Source organism: Lissotriton vulgaris, chromosome 5 (genome assembly GCF_964263255.1).
Source record: "Lissotriton vulgaris chromosome 5, aLisVul1.2, whole genome shotgun sequence".
Taxonomy (NCBI): domain Eukaryota; kingdom Metazoa; phylum Chordata; class Amphibia; order Caudata; family Salamandridae; genus Lissotriton; species Lissotriton vulgaris.
In genome coordinates, this window is record NC_141693.1 from 1,177,919,256 (window position 1) to 1,177,940,666 (window position 21,411).

Below are 21,411 nucleotides of genomic sequence, written 5' to 3' on the forward strand. Positions count from 1 at the left end.
TGCTCCCAAATTCAGGGAGTTGCAGTAGTCCTGCCTACTCAGACCTATATTCCTCACTACAAGGGAGCGCGAGTCTTTAGGGAGTAGCGGAAGGATCTGTTGTAGCATGTGCATTAAAGAAAGGCACACGCTAACAGTTTTGTTAGCCTGCGACTCCATTTGGAGGTTACCGTCCACCAGAACTCCCAGATTGCGCACCGTTTTGACGGTGTAAGCCTGAACTCCAGAGGTAAATGTTGGGACAAACTGACCGTGGGGCAGTATACCACCTCCGTTTCCCCCCGTTGAATTGTAGAGAATTTCTCCTAAGCCATCCAGCAGTCTGACACATGCACTCCTGGAACGTATCCATGGATACTGCTGGCTTCCCCTCAAGGGAAAACAAAAGTTGAGTGTCGTCAGCGTAGTTAACCAGGTCAATACCAAAGGATTTGATATTGGGGAACAGGGGCTGTAAGTAGATATTAAAAAGAATGGGACTAATCGCAGAGCCCTGCGGTACCCCATGATGCACTGGAGACTTAATGGAGGTGAAAGGTGTCATAGTCACCATCTGTTGTCTTCCTGATAGGTAGGACCGTAGCCATTGTAAGGCACACCCTGACACCCCTATCCTCTCCAGCCTTTACACCAGTATTGCGTGGCTCACCATATCGAATGCGGCTGACATATCGAGTAATACTAGAATGGTGTCATTGTGACATGACTTGTTTGAGTGCTGTTATGTGAAAATGCAACTGACCAATTAAAAAAGATTAGGAATTCCATGATGACCAGTGGAATACTATGACAGCCAGATGTTTACCAATTTAGCCAGACCAACAAACCATATTTATTTAAAGGATTATGATATTTGGTGATTTTTTAATTTCATTGACCATTCTGGATTTGCTTTTGATTCATATGATCAGTCAGTCTGTCTGTCGTTCTTTAGCATGTAAATTACACTGTGGTGATCCAAAAAGGTGGAAACTATTTCAAGGCCAATGTGTCATTCTTACCTCCAGGGGTGAATCGCAGAGGAAGCGTGTGAACTGAAGTGCCAGCAGTGAGTTGAAATGTTCCCAGGACATGCAAAAGAAAGAAGTAAAACAAGACAAAAAGAAAACACATTAATATCACAAGACTGAAATATACATATATGCAAATATATACAGCCAGGTGAATGTTTTCAAGTAACGAGCCAACAAACAGCCCTATTAGCCAAACCATTTGTCAGGGAAATGGACAGAGCCACATTTTCAAGACTTTACACCAATGCACAGACACTTCTGTCTCCTATCCCGATCCTTATTAAAACAACAGTTTAACAGTCCACTGCTCCTTGTGTAAGCACATAAGACATCACTCCAGATGCTGGTACTCCTGGTGTCAGTGCTATCCCATATTGTGCACTGCGCCTTCAAATTTATGCCCCAACATTCTTTTAGAGTTCAAATATTTTTGGGGACATTTTTGATGACAGTATTACAAATTATGTATAAAAAGACTAACTACCCCAGTTTTGAAATGGGGGAACAAAACAAAAAAGATAGAATAGAGAATACAAAATGACTTCTTTGCACTTCTTGCAATAGTAGATTTACTATTAAAAAGCTCTACTGACTTGTGCCACTTAAATACTGGACCTTTGAATAGCGGAGGCTATAGTCAAGCTATATTAACATTGAGGTGGGGTTGTGGGTGTGTTCACTGTAGTATGTGAGTGTATACAGTATCTTCTGAGTGATATATTGTTTGAATTTGTTATACAAAGGGCTCACTTTAGAAATATTCACTCTACTTGTACAAATTTGAATAAACCCTTCATAAGGTGCATACAATTAATCAATGAAGGTGTCTAACATCTATGATTTAATTTGCAGGGGAGTGCAAAATATTATCGAGGAAACAAGCAAATAGGTTTTTAAGGTTAAAAAAATCCACTGATGTGCCAAGGTACCAACACAATTAAATAATCGAACACATATTAACAATTATTGAATTGAATACTAATTTAAAGGGACTGCAGATAGGAAGGAATCTTTTTTTTGCAGTTCAAGCTAGGTATAATAAAACTAGGACTCTGAGATAAGAACAGACTCGGCATTAGAAAAGTCAAGGCACAATAAGCTTTGTAACGCGGTGGCAAAGAAAGATGCAAGATGCTTATTGTTTCGAATCATAATTGAAAGAAAGGAAGAAAAACTCCAACCTCTGAACACTGGAAGGAGTCAGTCACCTCACGTGAAGCAGTCAAAGGAAGGTACGGCTACCTCACCTCTTTAAGATACACGAGTTTGCTAAGGTTAGAGTTAGGAATTCAGCAAAATCCAAACTAAATTACACCAAATGGAAACAAAGTGTCCTAAAAACTGACAGCTGGCAGTGTTTTACTGGAACAGGCGAGCACGTTTTAGTAAACTCCCAACATGCTGCTTAGACAAAACAGAAATATATATATATATATATATATATATATATATATATATATATATATATATTTAAAAAATGTTTTTTAAAAAGTCAAACATAGAAAAAGGAAACGGGAAAAAGAATAAATCACAGTTTAAAGAAAACGCGACCTCAAACATTAAATTAGCCATCAGACTTTAAAAATAACCAAACTATGGTTAAAAAAATGGAGGCAATTTAAATATCCACAGATCCACCAGGAATACTACAAAGAGGAACCACTGTCATTCTCAGATGAGCAGCTTTCCGACATCATAATTGCCAAACAAAATGAAAACAACTTTTAGATTTGGACATTTTCTTTATAAATGTTGGCGAACCTTCTCTGTTTTAGGGAAAGATTTTAAGCACATGGATGTATAGTGGAGAGTGACTGAGATTTGACTTTCACCCATCCAGCAGTACATCGGTTACCCATTGCTCACCGCACTGTAGCAGGTAAGAAGGGAGAGAGGAAGCAAGGCATTGCTGGGATGCAGGCTTCAGACACCTTCCTCGTGTACCTGTAATTCAAGGGGCTTGTTTACGGCCCAGTTACCCTTTAAGTGCTGGCTTTTCAAAGAGGGTTTCTACCTCTTTCCAGCATGGTTCTCACCCTGCTGGAATTGGAAAGAGTGGCTAATAATTCCCATGTAGTTTTGTGGCCATTGAAGAGGTTAGCCATGCCTTTTTAGGCAGTTTGGGCTGGACTGTTCCCATGAGGCACAGGGTCAAGACTGATTTGCATATAGCTGTGTCTGAACTGGGGTGGTAAAGTGAGCTAAAGAACGATGATGGATTCAACCCAGATCTGTGACTGGGGGAGAGTGTCTGAACGTTTCAGCGCTCCGTCCATCAACTCCTTGTGTTTGCTTTGTTCGCCCTAAGTTGGCAGGGTATACCCAGACAAGGGTCCCTTGCTCACTTTGCCACTGAATTCAAGCTAGCCTGGCTGATGAGGGGTGTTCCCCCTAAACTGGTCCCAGGATGCTTGTTTCCGGTCCAGGGAGGACATGGCTTGGCAGTTCGGGTTTGACTGATCCCATGAGGCACAGGGTCAAGACTGATTTGCATATAGCTGTGTCTGAACTGGGGTGGCAAAGTGAGCTAATGAACGATGATGGATTCAACCCAGATATGTGACTGGGGATGAGTGTCTGAAAAGTTTTAGCACTCCGTCCACCATCTCCTTGTGTTAACTTTGTTCCTTAGGCTTAGCCACTTCTAAAGGAGCATCAATTGAAAGCAGATCATTCACTTTGACAAATTATGTATAATCATTCACTGGAACTGCTGTCCAATCACATTACTGCTTTGAAAGACCTTGGTAACTAGGTCTTAGTGACTAAATGAACATTTTAAATTTTAACCATTTAATTCAGATTTTTTGTTGTTAACATAACAATTTTATGCATTGTTTAACCCGTTGGTCGCGGCGGGAATTCCGCAGCGGTGTGGGTGATTTATGACTGGGCATGGTTAGGATGGCCCCGGCCGTCCTCCACACATGCCTACCATGACGTCAGACGGCCGGGAGCCGGATAATAGAGTGATATCCAGTCCTATCAAATCTACGAGGAATGCCATCAGAATTAGAGCTCTAATAGAACATCAACCTGTTAAACATGTTATACCCCCTTCACTGGCCTATCATCTCTTGTTCAGTACGCATAGAGAACATACTAGCAGGACTGGTTGGTAATCACCTTGCAGGAGGTGCTATGATTTGGTCAATGAAAGGGTGACATCAGGCAGAATCCAAACCTCTGGCGGCATCCCAACAAGAGCCTCTGGATTATCGTTCAACCCCACAGAAAAGGCTAAAGAGCAATCACTATTGGGTCAACTAACAGGTCTAAGGACAGGGCAACCACTGAAGCCAGGAGGAAGGCTCTGAAGAAGCAACAAGAAAACACACAACCTAATTAACTTTAAGTGTCTCGTCAGTTACCTGCTAAGTTTCCCTCTGAGTAAAGTGTCAAAGAGCCTGCTTAAAGGGTCTTTGGTGAGGGAAACAACCACAAAGGATTTCTGTAATATTTGAAAATACGTCAAGATTAGGGGACGTTTCAAGCTCATCCTCATAATGCTACTTCTTCCTCAGAATGGTCTAATAAAAAGACCTGTGTGCAAGAGAGTCTTGCCATCTAAGACTCTTCATACTAGCTTCGATGTCATGGAAATTGAAGTCTATCAGCATCAGTCAATGCGTGCACCACACTATATGCCGAGGAATGTGGCCTACAGTGCATAGTTTCAATAAAGGATATCTGGCACACATCTTAGCAGTCTTGTTCAAAAATGCACAGTTTTGTTTGTCAATATGCTCATTTACAATTATCACTGAGACAGTCTTGGCCAGGTTCAGGAGCATTTGTCTCCAATGGAGAACTCTGGGCAACACAGACTGCCCGGTCCCCGACATTGCCTGATAGCGTAGGAGACCTTACTCTCTAGGCAGTCACAGAATAATGTCTCAGTCGTAATAATTGTGCAGGCAAGCAATAATTGGACATGGTGGCACTCCAAAGATCGATGAGCAGGCTATATCCCAAACATAATGGTGAGGTTGCCCTGGCCAAACATTTCCATCATCATATTTTCCATAAAGATCTCTGGTTTGGCTAAGTGCGTAGAGGCGCCAGGCCTAAAATCCTTATATTTTTGTCGTGAAATCACACTATAAGATCTTAATTTATTGCTGTGTCTGCTGTCAGTGCTTTCATCAGCACTTTTAACTTAGTGGCCTGACCAACATTGTCATCCCCCAGATCAAAGATACAGTGTTCTATGCCATCCAAGCGCAAATTATGCCTATCCAGATCATCCAAGTGAGTTGACATGTCACTCATTTGCACACTGATTGTTGATAAACATGGCTTGAGTTTAAGAAGCAGTGATTTCGTTTTGTGCTCAAATCCCTGGGACATCACATTGTCTGCGTTGGGCTAAACCGCTTGTTCTCTTGTTCTTCTGTATTGTTCACATGATAGTTCAGACTGCTTTTAAGCAGTTTTCCCTATGTTTATTTAGCTTTAGGTATTGTGAATGTGGAAAACTGCTGTATAATCTGATCATATAGCATAGCACAAGAATCTAACAGCACCACTGTTGATGCACTTGAGGCTTAGTGATCATAGTGGCAAAGCGATGAATAGGTATATAGTTACATAGCCATTATGCCAGTGGTGTCGTCTTAGGTCATGTAGTAAGTATCGGACGAGGCCCAATAAATGAGCATCTGCCAAAACATAGAGGGTAAATCAGACAGGACATCATCCACCATATATAAAGGGTAGAATTGGTTTGCAATTTGTGTGTATGCCTAGGTACCTGTAATTGGGCCAAAGCTTAGCAGGGGAAGTGTATCAGCATGGTGGCAGCACAGTCGCTATCTCCTTTGATGTTCAAATATGAGAGGGGAATGACAGTGAATGGAACAGGCGACTGTAGACAGCAGCCACACCACCAGCCTGCACCTGTGACCGTGTCGCCATTGCAACAAGACTGTGGCTCCAGACCTCCTGAACTCTGCATCGAGCGAAGGTATCATGGGAGAGAACAGTCTGCCAGGAACCATGGCACCACCTGTTCAGCTGATCCTACGGATCAATTGGCTGTGCACAGACCGTCAAATATGAAAAGGCATGTCTCTAATGGTCTGTAGGGAGCGGGGCTGCAAGATGCTGGGAGACCTGTACCAAAGAACTATTCCTGACATTTGAGGAGGTTAGGGAGGCCTTCGGAAGTGCGTTCGGACAATTGCTGCAATTTGCAAAACTGGGTTGCACTGCCAGGGAAATCTGGGCTGGCTTGCAAGACACACCGCCTACTACGGGGACCCTGATCTCCTAGTGGGGAGAGGGAAGGAGAGGATTAGTGTTGGAACTGTACAAGATGTTGAAGGAGGATAAACCGCCCTGATGCACTGGGTCCGTGCAGCTTGGGGTACGCCACCTACAGTCCCCACTAACTGATAAAGAATGTTAACATACTTGCACACAGGTCCAAGAGATGGCCACCAAAGCTAGATTTAAGCTGCTTCACTTCCACTTTCTACACTGGACATATATGACTCCAGGACGATTACCCAAAATCCACCCTAACGGGCCATCGATATGTCCCAGGTGCATGAAGCGAGACACTGCTTTCTTACATATGACATGGACATGTGGTGGAATGGATGGCCTACTGGGAAGAGGTGCTGCCACGATTAAAGAGTAACACGGGTCCTGAGCCAGAGATCAATTGGACCATGTCTACAGAGTATACTCCCTAAACCCAAATGTGGGGCGATCCTATATAAATAAATGTGGGTCTATTCCCAGCAAAACACCACACTTCAAATCATTGGCTGACATTGAGGGGGACCCACTGTACAGAAATGGATGGCAGAATTCAGGAAGGGGCACTGGCAGAAGAGATTAGACTGAGAAGTGTCAGGACTGATGAACTAGTGGAGGAGGATTAGAGGGACGGGCAGACAGGATGGCACAATTAGAGAAGAGCCCACCTGAAGAGGATACCGGACTGTCCTGGAACACTGATATATGGCCTTCCTATGCAGAGTCCTACCTGTGCATACAGGCGAATGGTACGAGTGGTGTGACACCCAGGGCAGATGGGGCAGGGTCACAAGATGTCATCAATTATGTAGTTTGAGATGTTATCAGTGATGTCAAAAAACATGTCATGAGTGCTAGAATATGTGAGGTCAAAAGCAGTGCATGGCAGGGGCATGAGTTCTAGTTAGCTCTTCTAACTAAAACTGGTGAATTTCTCTGTTTTTTATAGTTCAAACCGTTAATGTTATTACTGACATATCCACCTAATTTAAGCTTTGTTTATGTCGGGGAAAGAAAGAAAATTATATAATTCCGCGCAGATAGAAATAGAAACAGATAAACAAAAACACGCGGCTGAGCCCTTTCCACAAACCATTAAAGGCCCATGCTGACCTGCTGCTGTGAAACCTCATGCAAGGCCATAAAATTTAACAACAGCCACTAAAAACAGCAACAGAAAATGAAGCTATCAGCGCTTAGCTCTGACACACCAGGCCATAAACAGCACACGAGAGCTGAAATAAACCCTTTTTACACACCAAGACTCTCCAGCCACTCCGTCCCCTCCCGGCCTCCCCCTCTACCTCTGTTAACTCACCCGTGACAAATAAATCAACACGCGGGATTAGCGGAGACTGGAGGCGTGGGCGAGAGCCCTGCCCTCGGTGTCGGTTCAAACAGGAACAATAAGCGAGCTGTCAAAGCCGGGTGCATGGGAAGGTGTGTCCGACGGCGGCCGGCTGGGCTCAGCTGGGAGAGGTGAACAGCTCTGACCAGCAGCACCGCCCGAGGCGGCGGCGGCCACAGGGGCTGAGAGGTGCACAGAGAAGCGCGGGGAGCTGACAGAGTAAATATGTGCCAGAAGCCGGGTGCATGGGAAGCCGTGTCTGACGGCGGCCTGCTGGGCTCGGCTGGGAGAGGTGAACAGCTCTGACCAGCAGCACCGCGCGAGGAGGCGGCGGCGGCCACAGGGGCTGAGAGATGCACAAGCGCGGGAAGCTCAAGCTGACGGAGATAATAACTGCGCGGGAATGTCCTGTGCAGAAATATCGCCTGGCATAAATACTGTGTGCCAAAGACCCTTTACTACAATGTTGTCCCATTTCTATTATTCTTTCCAAAGTGGTGACATGTAAACGATACCAATACTACCAACTTCGATGGGAGAGATAAAGTACAGCAAATGCTAAGGAAACAAATGAGACGATCAGATCAGCGACTGAGAGGCAGGAGCAGATATCACAGGACAGACCAGGGCATGGGCAGAGGGTGCCAAGGTTCGCAGAAAGGGTCCAGGACATTGAGGGATAGCAGCAGCGGGATGGACCATGAAAGGTACAAGAAGCATGTCAGTGACAATGAGTGACGAGGGCAGCGGGAAGGGGCAGGAGGTCTAGGACTGGGAGGGGCAGCAGGTCTATCAACAAAAAGTACAGAAGAAAATTATCTAGGATAGTGAGGGGCAGGGGATCCAGGATTGGGAGGAGCAGAAGGTCTATCAACAACAAGCATTTGCAATGCAATAGGTCTCGCATTAATTAAGTTTGAGTTTTTGGCATTGCTAAATAATGCAATGTTTTCAAAATGAGTATGTTTTTATAATTTTCTTTGTTATGTTGAATAATAACTATACTTATTATATGCAAAGCAATCTATTAATATTTATTTTAAATGCCAAAACATATGATAGGTTATGCATGTACATCTCTCTCTGTGCATCACTGTCTATGTGTGTCTCTCTGTCTGTGCACCACTGTTCGTGAGTGCATCTTTGTCTATGCCTCTTAGTGTCTGTCTCGATATGTGCATTACTGTTCCTGTGTACGTCGTCTCTGTGTGTGCATCTCTGTTTCTACTGTGCATCTTTGTCTCTGTACTTGCCTCTATGTCTTTGTGTGTGCGTCTCTGTAAGTATATATGTGTGCATCACTGTTTCTGTGTGTACATCACGGTGTCTGTGAGTGCGTCACTGTGTGTACGCCTCTCTGTGTGTGTTTGTCTCTGTCTCTATTCGTACATCTCTAAGTGAACGTCTCTGTGTGAGTCTTTGTCTATGCGTTTACATCATCAAAAGGAGATAGCCTGATATACAGCCTCTGCATTGTCATGGTGATGGCATTAACGCTTTAAATTATAATACTAGCCCCGTGTATTCCATGCAGCAGTGAGGCAGCCATGTTTGCTGTAGACACTGCGCAGTATGATAAAACAGTGATTCAGGGGTGTTCTTCCTCCGGTGTCAGGAAGCAGTGAGGCAGCTTTTTATATTAGTCTAAAGGTCAGATAGAAGTAATTCTGAATTTGTGACCGGCACAGCATGTGTGTCCTCGTGACACGCTCTGATAGATATGGAAAAACTCCTTGCACAAGAACCTATTTTTAATCGGACGTGTCTGGGGGGCCCAGCCGAGGAAATCCCACGGTTTAATAGCGGTGCAAGCTTTTTTTATTAAAAATTATCACTCCCAAAGAATGAATAACTGCTTCTATATATCATTGTTTCTAAATATATTATATTAATTCTATTGCAGCGTTTCTGGTTCCAGTGCGTCCCGGTTTTGTTCCATTTCGTGGTTACTGGGCTTGATGGGTTTGAAAATGAAACTCAAAAGCATCTGAAGTCCAGAGCTCACCATAAACCTTGAACTGCAGCACCATGTTATCGCCCATCTAGTATGTAACAAGGCAATGATTCACGAAATGTCTGTCTTACAGATCACTGCATTAGTGGTGTTATGGTTCGAATGTGCGTTGTATTCTAAATCAGAGCAACTGAAGAATGCGCTTCTGCGATTGGAGCAACTTCCATCTGATCATGGCTCGGACGCTTTAGCCACATAATACACCACAGGCTGTATAATCAGCAGCTCTTCTAAATCAACAAAGTGTAAATCAAAAGATCCAAACGTAACCAGGAATGCTGCATAGGAAATGTAACAGCACTCTGGATACTTTGCCGAATCTAACAAGTCACCTTTCACCAATTGTGTGGTGTAATCCGGCATTAAAGAGGTAAAATGGGTGTTGTGCTCTGTCTCCCGATGCACTGGCTGAAGTGATTTCGGGCTAGAGTTATAATGTGGCAGGTAAGATGCATGTGACAAATGTGGCGGGATACTCTGTCTGCTGCAGTGACACTCTGCTCGCCCTATTTAAAAAGTCAGGCAGATGACAGCAGGAGCTCCGCCGGCTTTGCCGTTGGAACTCTACCATAACAGCCCGGAGTTGGGGGCCTCAATGTAGGTACATCAGACGTCTGCCCTACTTTGTGCAGATGGTCTGCTGTACTTTGTTACTATTCAGGGCACAATAACAGAAAAAATAGATAACTAGGAGTTGGAAAGGGCACTGTATTTAAAAGTGCAATCCTGCCCGCCTTTGCCCAATTGCGTGCCTTTTTTTGTAAAAAAAAAAAACACACGAAAGTCAAAGCCTGACGACGAAAGCTGATCACACGCACAATCGTGTGGTCAGCTTTCAAAACCTCATACAAAAGGGCTCTCGCTGTGCGAGGAGTGCTGCGCACTGCAGCACAAACGCGAGCCCTAAAAAGTACAGAAGAAGATCTAGGACAGTGAGGGGCAAGGGGCCCAGGATTGGGAGGGGCAGGGGCAGCAGGTCCATCAACGAGAAGTACAGAACATGATGTAGGTCATGATGTGGTTCAAAGTATTCAAGAACTACGACAACACCTCTGGAAGCTGTGTCAATAGTGTGAATACATTATTGTTGGGTGTGTGATGCACAAGCGCGGTGACTTCCTTATTGCTGTCACGCTCATGATCACACATCTTATTTGTTTGCTTATTTCTGAATATATATATATATATAAAATATTGCCAGCGACAGATAATGGCATTCCTAACATGGATGCTGACCTGCGCTCTGTACTCCCGTGTCATAAAATAAAGAAGAGTCTTAGAGAAAACCACAGGAGCATAACCCATAAACCTCTTGAGATCTGGGTGAATATATGATAATTAACAACAATATCTCAAAAGGTAACAGTAGGGGTCAGTTACATCAGTATGTAAAATATATTACAAGCAAAGGAGACTGCGGGAGACTCACGTAAAGTTTTTCAAAAGTGCACATGGCATCATATATTTTGAACAAGGTTTAGAAATGGTACAGTTGTAACAGCACTGTAAGCATGAAATGCATAGGCAGCCCAACTTGGACTTGGTGCACAAATGTGCTCGTGACACAAACTTGGCGACGCAAGTGACAAGGTGAGGACAGCAGAACGGCGCGTGGTGACAATGAGTGAATAATGTATACAAGTGACTGTGTGGTTCAGCACAGATAGGTTGACAGAGGTTGCGTAAAGAACGATGGAAGCGATTTTGGTAGAACCACACAGAGTAAGCGCGCCTTCAGTTGCGCTGTGGGGTTGACGACGTTTCGATCCATAGGAACTCAGGATCATCTTCAGGATGAGGGCTGCTGTGGTAGGAGGTGCTGTATGATAGATATCTGAGGTGCGGAGAGGTCGACGCGCTAATGGGCTGTGCCGCGAGGCATGGAACAATCCACAGTGGGGGTCAAAGGTCTCTTGGTGGGGGGCAGTGGAACGGGAGCACTGGCTGGACCAAGGAGCGTCACAGGAGAGTGGGAAGGAAATCCGTGGTCGGAGCCCGGCGTGGGGAGATGAGCGTTTATTTAACAGAAGTGGAGCTGCCGGTTCTCAAGGCGGGGCGAGAAGTGGAGTTAAGCCAGGCGGAGAGGGGGCGGCGCGTATGTCAGCCGTAGACCGCCACATTCGTGTCCAGCAGCTCCACCCCTGTTAAACGCTCATCTCCCCACGCCGGCCTCCGACCACAGATTTCCTGCCCACGCTCCCGTGACGCTCCTTGGTCCAGCCAGTGCTCCCTTTCAACTGACCCCCACCAAGAGACCTTTGGCACCCACTGTGGATTGTTCCATGCCTCGCCACACAGCCCATTAGCGCGTCGGCCTCTCCGCACCTTGGATATCTATCATACAGCACTTCCTACCACAGCAGCCCCCGTCCTGATGATGATCCTGAGTTCCTAAGGATCGAAACGTCGTCGACCCCACAGCGCAACTGAAGGCGCGTCTACTCCGTGTGATTCTAGCAAAATCACTTCCATCGCTCTTTACGCAACCTCTGTCAACCTATCTGTGCTGGACCACACAGTCACTTGTATACATTATTCACTCGTTGTCACCACGCGCCGTTCCGCTGTTCTCACCTTGTCACTTGCGTCGCCACGTTTGTGTCACAAGCACATTTGTGCACCAAGTCGGGCTGTCTATGCATTTCATGCTTACAGTGCTGTTACAACTGTACCATTTCTAAACCTTTTTCCAAATATATGATGCCATGTGCACTTTTGAAAAACTTTACGTGAGTCTCCCACAGTCTCCTTTGCTTGTAATGTATTTTACATACTGATGTAATGGACTCGCCTATGGTTACCTTTTGAGATATTGTTGTTAATTATCATAAAATAAAGAAGAACATAATCGTACCTATTCTGTGTGGCCCGTCTCTTTGTTCTGCACCAGGAAAGCTTCCTTTACAATTATCTCTTCTGACCCTGCAGGTTTGGATGCGGGGTGAGTAGGGGCACTATGAATGTTAAGGAAGGGTTGAGGGTGATGCTTGCTCACCCTTTATAATCTTTGTAGATGATGAGGCAGGACCTAAATCCAGATGTTGTCCTTGATTTTCCTGCACAGTAGGTCTTGAGTTACCTTGTGTCTCTCCTTACTAGTCTTAGACAACCAAGATGTCAATTCCAGTGTCAACCTTCCTAACAATCAGGCCACTCCTCAACACAGGCGGAAACCAGCTCTCTGGCACACCTAATTCCTTCTCCTCTTCCCACGTTGCAGCATCTAGGTGACGCTCTAGGCTTTCCCAGACTTAAATTCGACTCTAGGGTAAGGGTAGCACTATGGCAAGATTCTAACCCTGGTCCTGCAATATTCTCTAACAAGTGAGGGTTTTGGCCTCCTCGGTGCTGAGTCAATGATGTTCAAAGTACTGGCTGACTGGTCCAGTAATTCTTGTGATGTAGACTGTGACCGGCCCTCTGCCAGAACCAACCAGAGGGCCTACCTCTTTCAAATATTTGTCAGCTCCTTCAGTCCTGGAAAAGTATTCTGTTAACGGATAATCATTGAAGGCTTCCTGCCCAGTTGGCACACGGAGGATAATTCTGCGATGAGTCTCTCTGCCTGGGGGCTCCCTCTGCAGCATAGCCAAGGGAGATGGAAGAAGCGCAGGATACAAGAGATGGGTGACTTCACCTAGCAGGCGGAAGCCTACATGTAGGAGGACAAAGGAAACAGGGCGGATACTTCCCAAGCGGCAAACCAATGTCAGGGAGAGAGACTAGACGTGTAGGCTAGGATGTCCAAGATGGACATTACCAGCCCAACAGAAAAGAAACCACAATTATGTATACATGTACCCACATACACAATTTAAAAAACATATTCCCAACAGATATCTTTCTTACATGTGCCAGGTATGATGAGGACAAAAGACTCGAATAATGGACATTGATCTGACATTTTACAGAAGAGCTGCGACTCCCTACAAAAATTCTGCTGCTACCGCTAATAATAACGGCACAATTTGGGTTCAGATGGCAGTGGTCCCTCTCTCTCATAGCAACTCTGATGCCATCAACCTCAAAAAACACAGGGAGGACGTCCAGCGGGCTCGCATAATTCTCCAGCTCACTGGGGAACAGAGGGCTGTCCAGAAAACAAGCGGCATGGCATTACAATGAGGTGTAGAGAGCACTTGCTCCAAAGGCAGGAGCAGCAGACCCAAGCAATGAAGGACAAAGGGCAGTAGATCGAGGAAAAGAAGTCTGCGACACCTACTACAGGACGGTGACAGGGAAGGCCCAGGCATCAGTGCAGTATAGGAAGAGAAAGCCATGGGTAGATGACTGACCCAAGATTGGCTCTATGGCTTCCACCCATCTCCAGGGTTGCCGTTTCATTCCAGTTAAGGTTTTTCTCCACTTCATGGTGGCTTATTGGACACCACATTGAGTAAACAATATTCATTCTTTCCTTATTAAACAATAATTGTGGTGCCAAGCATTATAAAACAAAACCAAAACACTTATTCAAATGTCTATAATTGGAACAAGCCATGATTTCACACTCTTTGACACTGCATCGCGGTTGCTGGTTTGGTGACAGAATGGACCCACGTGTCTTCATACATTCATACCAGGGCCACCGAAACTATGCGGTTGTGCGGTGGCGGTGTTTTTCGCATAATTATAGATTTGCTGCATTTGCCACATAACCCTTCGTCTGCTGCATAATATGCAGATTTTAACAAAAAATGGTTTGCATTCAGCTTAAACGGATAAAAATTTACTAAAAATGCAGCAACACGCCTTGGTGCGCAGTGGAAGGGCCTTTGCAAAGGATGAATGGTCACCTTTATTTTGTTTATAGCTCCATTTTGGTCCAAACTGGTGCTAATGAGGAGCAACCAATGTCCAGACCGTGTTTACAAGTGTAAAAACAGCAACATAACGAAGAACTGTCACAAAATGTGCTGCATTACGCATCATTTCGCTTTTCTTGATGCATAATTTACTCATTCCATGCTGCATAATTTGACCCTCCCCTGCTGCACAATTCCAATGGCCCTGATTCATAAGTAGCTCTCGTGTCGATATCCTAGAATTTAAAGTGTTTTTAGGGCTCGCCTGCTGATGCGCTTCTGCGCATAGCTGGCGAAGCTCTAGTATGGCTTATCCAGTGTTTAACCACCCATGGTGATTCCACTGGCGATTTCTTGCAGTGCATGTGCTTTTTAGGTCATTGCGCAAGCGCACGCCCTAAAAAGCGCGTGCACAATGCCACCAGCCGCCCACCTGCCTGCCTCGCATTACCACATCAAAGGCAGCCCTCCCAGCGCATTTCGCACCCCCTAATTATTCACGGCTGGCCGTACTTTCAGTTTTGTCTTCTTTTAAAACTTGTTTAAACATTGTGGTCTTTTTTTTATAATGCCCGCGCATCTATTGAAAATGCGTGTCTCGCATTGACACACACGCGTCTACTTTTTAAAATGAGGGCTTATCCGACTTGCACCGCTCATAAACCTTGTTAATTTAACAAAAACAAATATAGATATTGTTGGACCCGGCCCTTTAGGCAGGTTCGCCCCTAGACTTTTTGCTTTTTCCTACCCTGTTTATGGAACCTGGTGTTGGTGATTTTAGGCCTCTGCGCACTTTCACTGTGGTACAGTGTAAAGTGCTTGAGCTCTCTGTGAATGAGTGGTGAGTGACCTGCCCTCCCATAGGAATGAATGGGGAATATGTATGCCCATGGTAGTTCCTGATGTGTGGGGAGTGCAGGGTCGAGTTTGATATGTACGAACTCGTGAGACTGAATGCTGCAAAATGGTATATGCGACATGAGTGTGTCTAGTCTAGAAGTACCACTTTTGGAAGTTAGCATATTTGTGTAAGTTGTTGCTGGCGTGTGATTGGCTGGTGAGCCTGGCCCAGAGTGCCTGGGCCCGGTTGTGGATTGACTGCCTGGGTTAAGGATGACAGGGGCTGCAGAGCCTCCAAGGGGTTAGCCCGTGGATGAAAGGCCGCATCTGCTGCCTGGGGAGTAGGAGGAGATTGCCTCCGATAGTGCAGGGCTGTGCCTGCCTGACCACCCTGCTGGCTCCCCCTCCTACGGGCCAACTGTCACCTCGGACCCTGATACTGACAGGAAGAAGAAACCAGAAACATTCCAGTGCTCAGGGCCCCCTTGCACAAAGACTTGAAAGGACTTCAAAGACTTTTCTGTGTATAAGAAGGGGCTGTCTCCCCTTCCAAAATGTTCTTGTTTCTGACTTGAATCTACCAGGGGCGGGCTCTGCCCAGCCCCTGGATGCCTGGAGGACTTCTGGGGGACCCCTCTGCCTTGCCTGGGCTGATGGGGGGACTTTGCTTTGCCCTGGGATCCTTGGGGACCTTCTTCTTATCCCCCCAGGACTTTGCTGAATCTCCTGAAGGACTTTGCCTGGACTTTGCTGGCTTCCAGTGCCTGGAAGCGCTGCACCTTGACCAGTAGCGCTTGAGAGCGCTTTGTTTTGCACCCGTAGCGAGCGTGTCGCTATCACGCATTTTGCGTGAGGTTTTGCAGGTGCCACCCTGCTTTATGCCCGGTTATTTGCTTATTTTTGCGAGTGCCCACCTCGCGTCTTTGTTTTATATTTTAACTTGAGGGAGCCCACTCCTCGGTTAACTCAGCCCCCGCCTGCCTGCCTAAGGAGAAGGGCCGCTGCTCTGCCCGCAGCGACCCGGAAGTGGTTGGCCGGCCGGCCAATCCCAGCGCGGCCGTCCGGAAGTCCCGCCCCCGCCCGGGGACGCGTGGAGCTGCTGCGCCGTGTGGGGGAGAGACCGGAGTGGCGGCGAGGAAGAAGATGGCGGGTGAACAGGGCTCCCGTGTGTCGAGGGAGCCCTGCCACGAGAGGAGAGAGAGCGGAGGGGGCGCGGCGCACATTGTCGGTGTCTGCCCCCACCGCCGGTGAAGCCGCCGAAGAGCGACAGGAGCGGCATGTGGCGACGAGCGGAGGGGGCACGAGGCACATTGTCGGTGCCTGCCCCCACCGTGAGCGAAGGAGAGCCGCCGCCCGGAGGAGCCCGCCCCTGAGAGCCCGGTGAGTCGGCAGGGCTGGGGGGGCTCTGTGTGGCCGCTGTCGGTGCCGGAGAGCGGCACCTCGGCGGGAATGGCGGTAGGGCGGCCCCAGCTGGCAGTGGGCCGCCCCAACGTTTCAACTGAGCCTGAGGCTCCAATGGCCACATGTGTTTAGAGAGCCAATGAGAGGTTCTGGGGGCATTTTTTTGAAGTTAGAGTCCCCCGTAGGGGACTCCACCGGGAATGCAGAGTCAGGGCGGCCCCGATTGGCAGCGGGTCGCCCCAACGTTCTAGAGCCCCGAGAGGCTCCCTGGGGGGCCATTTTAATTGGAGGGGGGCGCCGGCGCACATTGTCGGTGCCCGCCCCCTCCTACCAGGGAGCACATTGGTTTAAGAGCCTGTGTGGCTCCAACATTTGGCTATTTGCAGTAGCAGAGCCTCTGTGGCTCCAACGTCTGGGGCATGTGCGATATGCCCAGAGCCTGTGTGGCTCCAGCAGTGGCGCAGTTGGCGCCTAAGGGCCAGTGAGGGCCCTGGCGCAGTTTTGTTGTTCCCCAGCTGCCCAGCATTTTGTGGGCAGCTGCCACGTTTAGGCTTTTTGTACTTTGAGACTGGCGCTGCATGGCAGCGCACCCTGACCTTGAGACTCAGGGCGTCTGAGCCCCACCAAGGCCAGTTGGCCTATGGACTGCCACAGGTAGTGGCTTATGTGAGTCTTTGCGCAATTATATGGTTATTGCACCTCTGAATGTGTTCTCTTGCATCATGTGTTATTCCTGCACCTCTGAATGTTTTTAGAAATCATGTGATTCTTGCGCTATTGTATGGCTCTGGCACCTCTGAATGTTTTTATGCATTATGTGTCTTTCTTTTCATGCGCAGCACCTCTGAATGTTTTAGGCCTCATGTGTCTTATTGCGCTGCACCCCTGAATGTATTTTATTGCATCATGTGCTTTACTCTTGACACCTCTGAATGTTTTTATGCATTATGTGTCTTTCTTTTCCTGCGCTGCACCTCTGAATGTTTTAGTCATCATGAGTCTTCTTGCGCTGCACCCCTGAATGTATTTTATTGCATCATGTGCTCTGTTCCTAAACACCGCTGAATGTGTAGGTTTATGCGTCATGTGTTTCCCTTTACTACTCCTCTGAATGTATATTTATGCATCATGGGTAATGTGTTCTTTCCTAGAACCCTAAATGCTGTGTGATACTTAGGTGGTTGTTCGATTTAGTACAGGTGGTCCTAGTGAGGTACTGGTTTCCTGCGTGACATGCTCCTAAGGTGTTTAGGGTTTTGTAGTGTGCACTTACCTGTTCCCAGTAGATACTGGGTGTGATTTCTAACTGTTACTTTGTGCTACAGTGACTTTATATTATTTTATTCTAATTTCTGACAGTATTTCATTTCTACTAAGTGCTGATTATGACAGTGGCCCATGTGGCCCTGTCTTGTGAATAATCCCATGTGAATATTGCCCGTGCCAGTTGGCACAATGTATATGTGTGATTTTATCTGATGTGTTTTTACAATACAAAAGTTATTTTTATAATAACCTTGTGTGGAGTCTATTTTTTGGTGTGCCTAGTATGTTGTTGCTGTTGTGCGCTGGCGCAAATGCTTTACACATTGCCTCCGAGTTTAGCCTTACTGCTTGTGCCAAGCTACCAAGGGGGTGAGCAGGGGTTATCTTGGCGTGCGACTTCCTTGCCCTGACTAGAATGGTGGTTTCTGCCTGGCTTTGGCATCAGCCTTAGCCTATCAGAAATAGCCAGTTCTAACAGATATGTTTTATTTTGCAGTGCGGCACGCTTTAAGATTAGCATCCACGTGCCTTGCAGAAATAGCCAGTTCTAACATTGGTGGCAGCGGTGGGATTTCGACTTGTGTTTGCGCAGTGCCATAGCGACAACTGGCTACATTACAAAACTCTGCAATTTTTTTTCAGATAGTCACATGTTTGGGATTATTGTTTTGGATTTTTGTTTTTCCTCAAGAGTGTCATTTTCAAATGTGTTCCTGCGCTTTATGTTTAGTGGTAGCTGAGAGAAAGTGACAGGGCGGGCCGCCAGTAGAGGGGGAGGTTCCCATAGATTAGGAATCCCTTGCTGGGTCCAGTGTCCAATCCCAAATCCTGTCCCCATGTGTGTGTGTGTGGGTAGATAGTAGAGAGAAGGAGCGAGAGGAGAAATGACTAGCTCAGGAGGGTGGTTATCGCCTGAGTGTAGTGTGTATGTGTCTGGATTCCCCAGTATGGTAGGATCCAGTGGTGGCAGCTTAAATGTGTCCAGTGCATGTGAAGTCCCATTCCCAGCTCCCAGAGTTTGGTACCTGTGTCACGTGTGGTCAGGTTGAGGAATCAGGGGTGGTAGAAACTGCCTTACCAGTCCGAGGGGGAGGGGGGGGGGGGGGTTGTGTGTGAATGAGTGGTGTGTTGAACTGGAGGAGTTGGTGTGAGTTTTTTTTAAGGAACTTGCGCGGGAGGTGTACCTCTGGTGGTGTGCAGGAGGTCCTGCAAAGGAACTGGACAAGAAGGTGGATGTCTGGCGGTGTGCTAGATGTCTGGCAGAGGCATTAGGGAGTGATACTAAAAGGAGTGGCTTGAGTATCTGATGATCCTGTGTAGGAGAAGAGGTTACTGTGTAGCCCAGTTAGATCCCAGTAGAAAGGGTAGGGTGTAGGGGCTCACGTCCTGTCTCAGTGGAGGCGGAGTGATTGTGGGACGGTGTGTCCCACGTTGGCCTGAAACCCTATCTCGGGGCCTGGAGGGTTCCCTAAGGGAGTGCCAGGTCAGGGGCCTAAGCTGTACATAGGTCATTTGAGGAGGATCTTCCTGTGTCTAGAGGACGGGGATTGTCTGTAATCAGAACTCCGGCGGTCCTAGTGTTGGGCAGTACCACTCCTAAGTGGAGGGTGCAGAAGTCCTGGCTCACTGAGCATTTGACCGTCTAGACTACTTGACCATTTGTGGGGCCTCTGGAGGTCGTTCCCCGAGGAGGGGGGAAAGCCAGGTTGGGGTGTGGCCTGACCTGGAAGGAGTACTGAGGGAAAGTGTGTCACTGATACGCCGCTGGCGTGTGCTCTGTCTAGCCTGGGACATACTGAGAATTACCCTGTGATAGGGTGTACTGGAGGAAAGTGTGTCGCTGATACGCCGCTGGCGTGTGCTCTGTCTAGCCTGCGACATACTGGGCCTGTAGTCATGGAACTGGAAGGGGGTGCAGAGGGACGGTGTCCTTGCTTCTGAGCCCGGTGCAACCTGAGGGTTTAGATCTTAGGTTGGGAGATTAGGAAACTTCTAGGTCAAAAGGAATCTCTGCCAAAGTGAATCAGCTGAAGAGACTGAGGGGGCTGCCCTTGCTGTGTGTTCTGGGGTTCACCTGCAGTTTGTTGTTTCCACTAAGGTAGAGGAAAGGGGACTTTGCTGTGTGCTGTGGCCCCCCACCCGCTTGAAGAGGGACTGTGCTGTGTGCTTTGTACCTCTGAAGTGAAAGTTTCCAGGTGGTAGACCAGTGATGGAGTGAGGTTCTGATCTGGTAGGAGAATTGTGTTCTGGTGAGTGCTTCTCTGTGAGGGTGCGGAAACCCAGAAGTAGAGGTAGGATGGGGCATTCTTGCCCGTGACCTCTGGTCAGCTTGGGGGTGTGGACCCTAGGTTGTTGGATCAGTGGTAGTCGTAGCTACACTGAGAGAGAGAGTGGAGAATGGCTATTGTGTGCCAGGGGTTACTACCCCCCGCTCTGTGGATTGGTTAGGACCTGTGATATTTGGATGGTCTTGGCTATGGATGACTAGGGAGTACCAGTGTGGCATCCTAGTTGTGTCACAGAGTTATTGTTTGGAGGTAACCAGGTGGGTTCAGAGTGGCGTAAAACCGGAAGGTGTCTTTGCTGTGCGGGTCCGTGTCCGTGTTTTGTCGCCCAAAGCAGTGGTAGGGGGTTGTGTTGGACCCGGCCCTTTAGGCAGGTTCGCCCCTAGACATTTTGCTTTTTCCTAGCCTGTTTATGGAACCTGGTGTTGGTGATTTTAGGCCTCTGCGCACTTTTTCACTGTGGTACAGTGTAAAGTGCTTGAGCTCTCTGTGAATGAGTGGTGAGTGACCTGCCCTCCCATAGGAATGAATGGGGAATATGTATGCCCATGGTAGTTCCTGATGTGTGGGGAGTGCAGGGTCGAGTTTGATATGTACGAACTTGTGAGACTGAATGCTGCAAAATGGTATATGCGGCATGAGTGTGTCTAGTCTAGAAGTACTACTTTTGGAAGTTAGCATATTTGTGTAAGTTGTTGCTGGCGTGTGATTGGCTGGTGAGCCTGGCCCAGAGTGCCTGGGCCCGGTTGTGGATTGACTGCCTGGGTTAAGGATGACAGGGGCTGCAGAGCCTCCAAGGGGTTAGCCCGTGGATGAAAGGCCGCATCTGCTGCCGGGGGAGTAGGAGGAGATCGCCTCTGATAGTGCAGGGCTGTGCCTGCCTGACCACCCTGCTGGCTCCCCCTCCTACGGGCCAACTGTCACCTCGGACCCTGATACTGACAGGAAGAAGAAACCAGAAACATTCCAGTGCTTAGGGCCCCCTTGCACAAAGACTTCAAAGGACTTCAAAGACTTTTCTGTGTATAAGAAGGGGCTGTCTCCCCTTCCAAAATGTTCTTGTTTCTGACTTGAATCTACCAGGGGCGGGCGCTGCCCAGCCCCTGGATGCCTGGAGGACTTCTGGGAGACCCCTCTGCCTTGCCTGGGCAGATGGGGGGACTTTGCTTTG

The 21,411-nt window shown here is 47.4% G+C and overlaps 1 protein-coding gene across 5 annotated transcripts in view; it reads right to left on the reverse strand.

Annotated features, from left to right (window-relative positions):
• Nucleotides 1-21,411, reverse strand: part of ATE1 (arginyltransferase 1) — a 513,860-nt gene that overhangs the window by 176,493 nt on the left and 315,956 nt on the right. For all 5 annotated transcript variants that reach the window (XM_086922952.1, XM_086922953.1, XM_086922950.1 and 2 more), the window contains one exon: nucleotides 1,002-1,034. In XM_086922952.1, coding sequence (XP_086779078.1) covers nucleotides 1,002-1,034 — 33 coding nt within the window. The remainder of the gene's footprint in view (nucleotides 1-1,001; nucleotides 1,035-21,411) is intronic.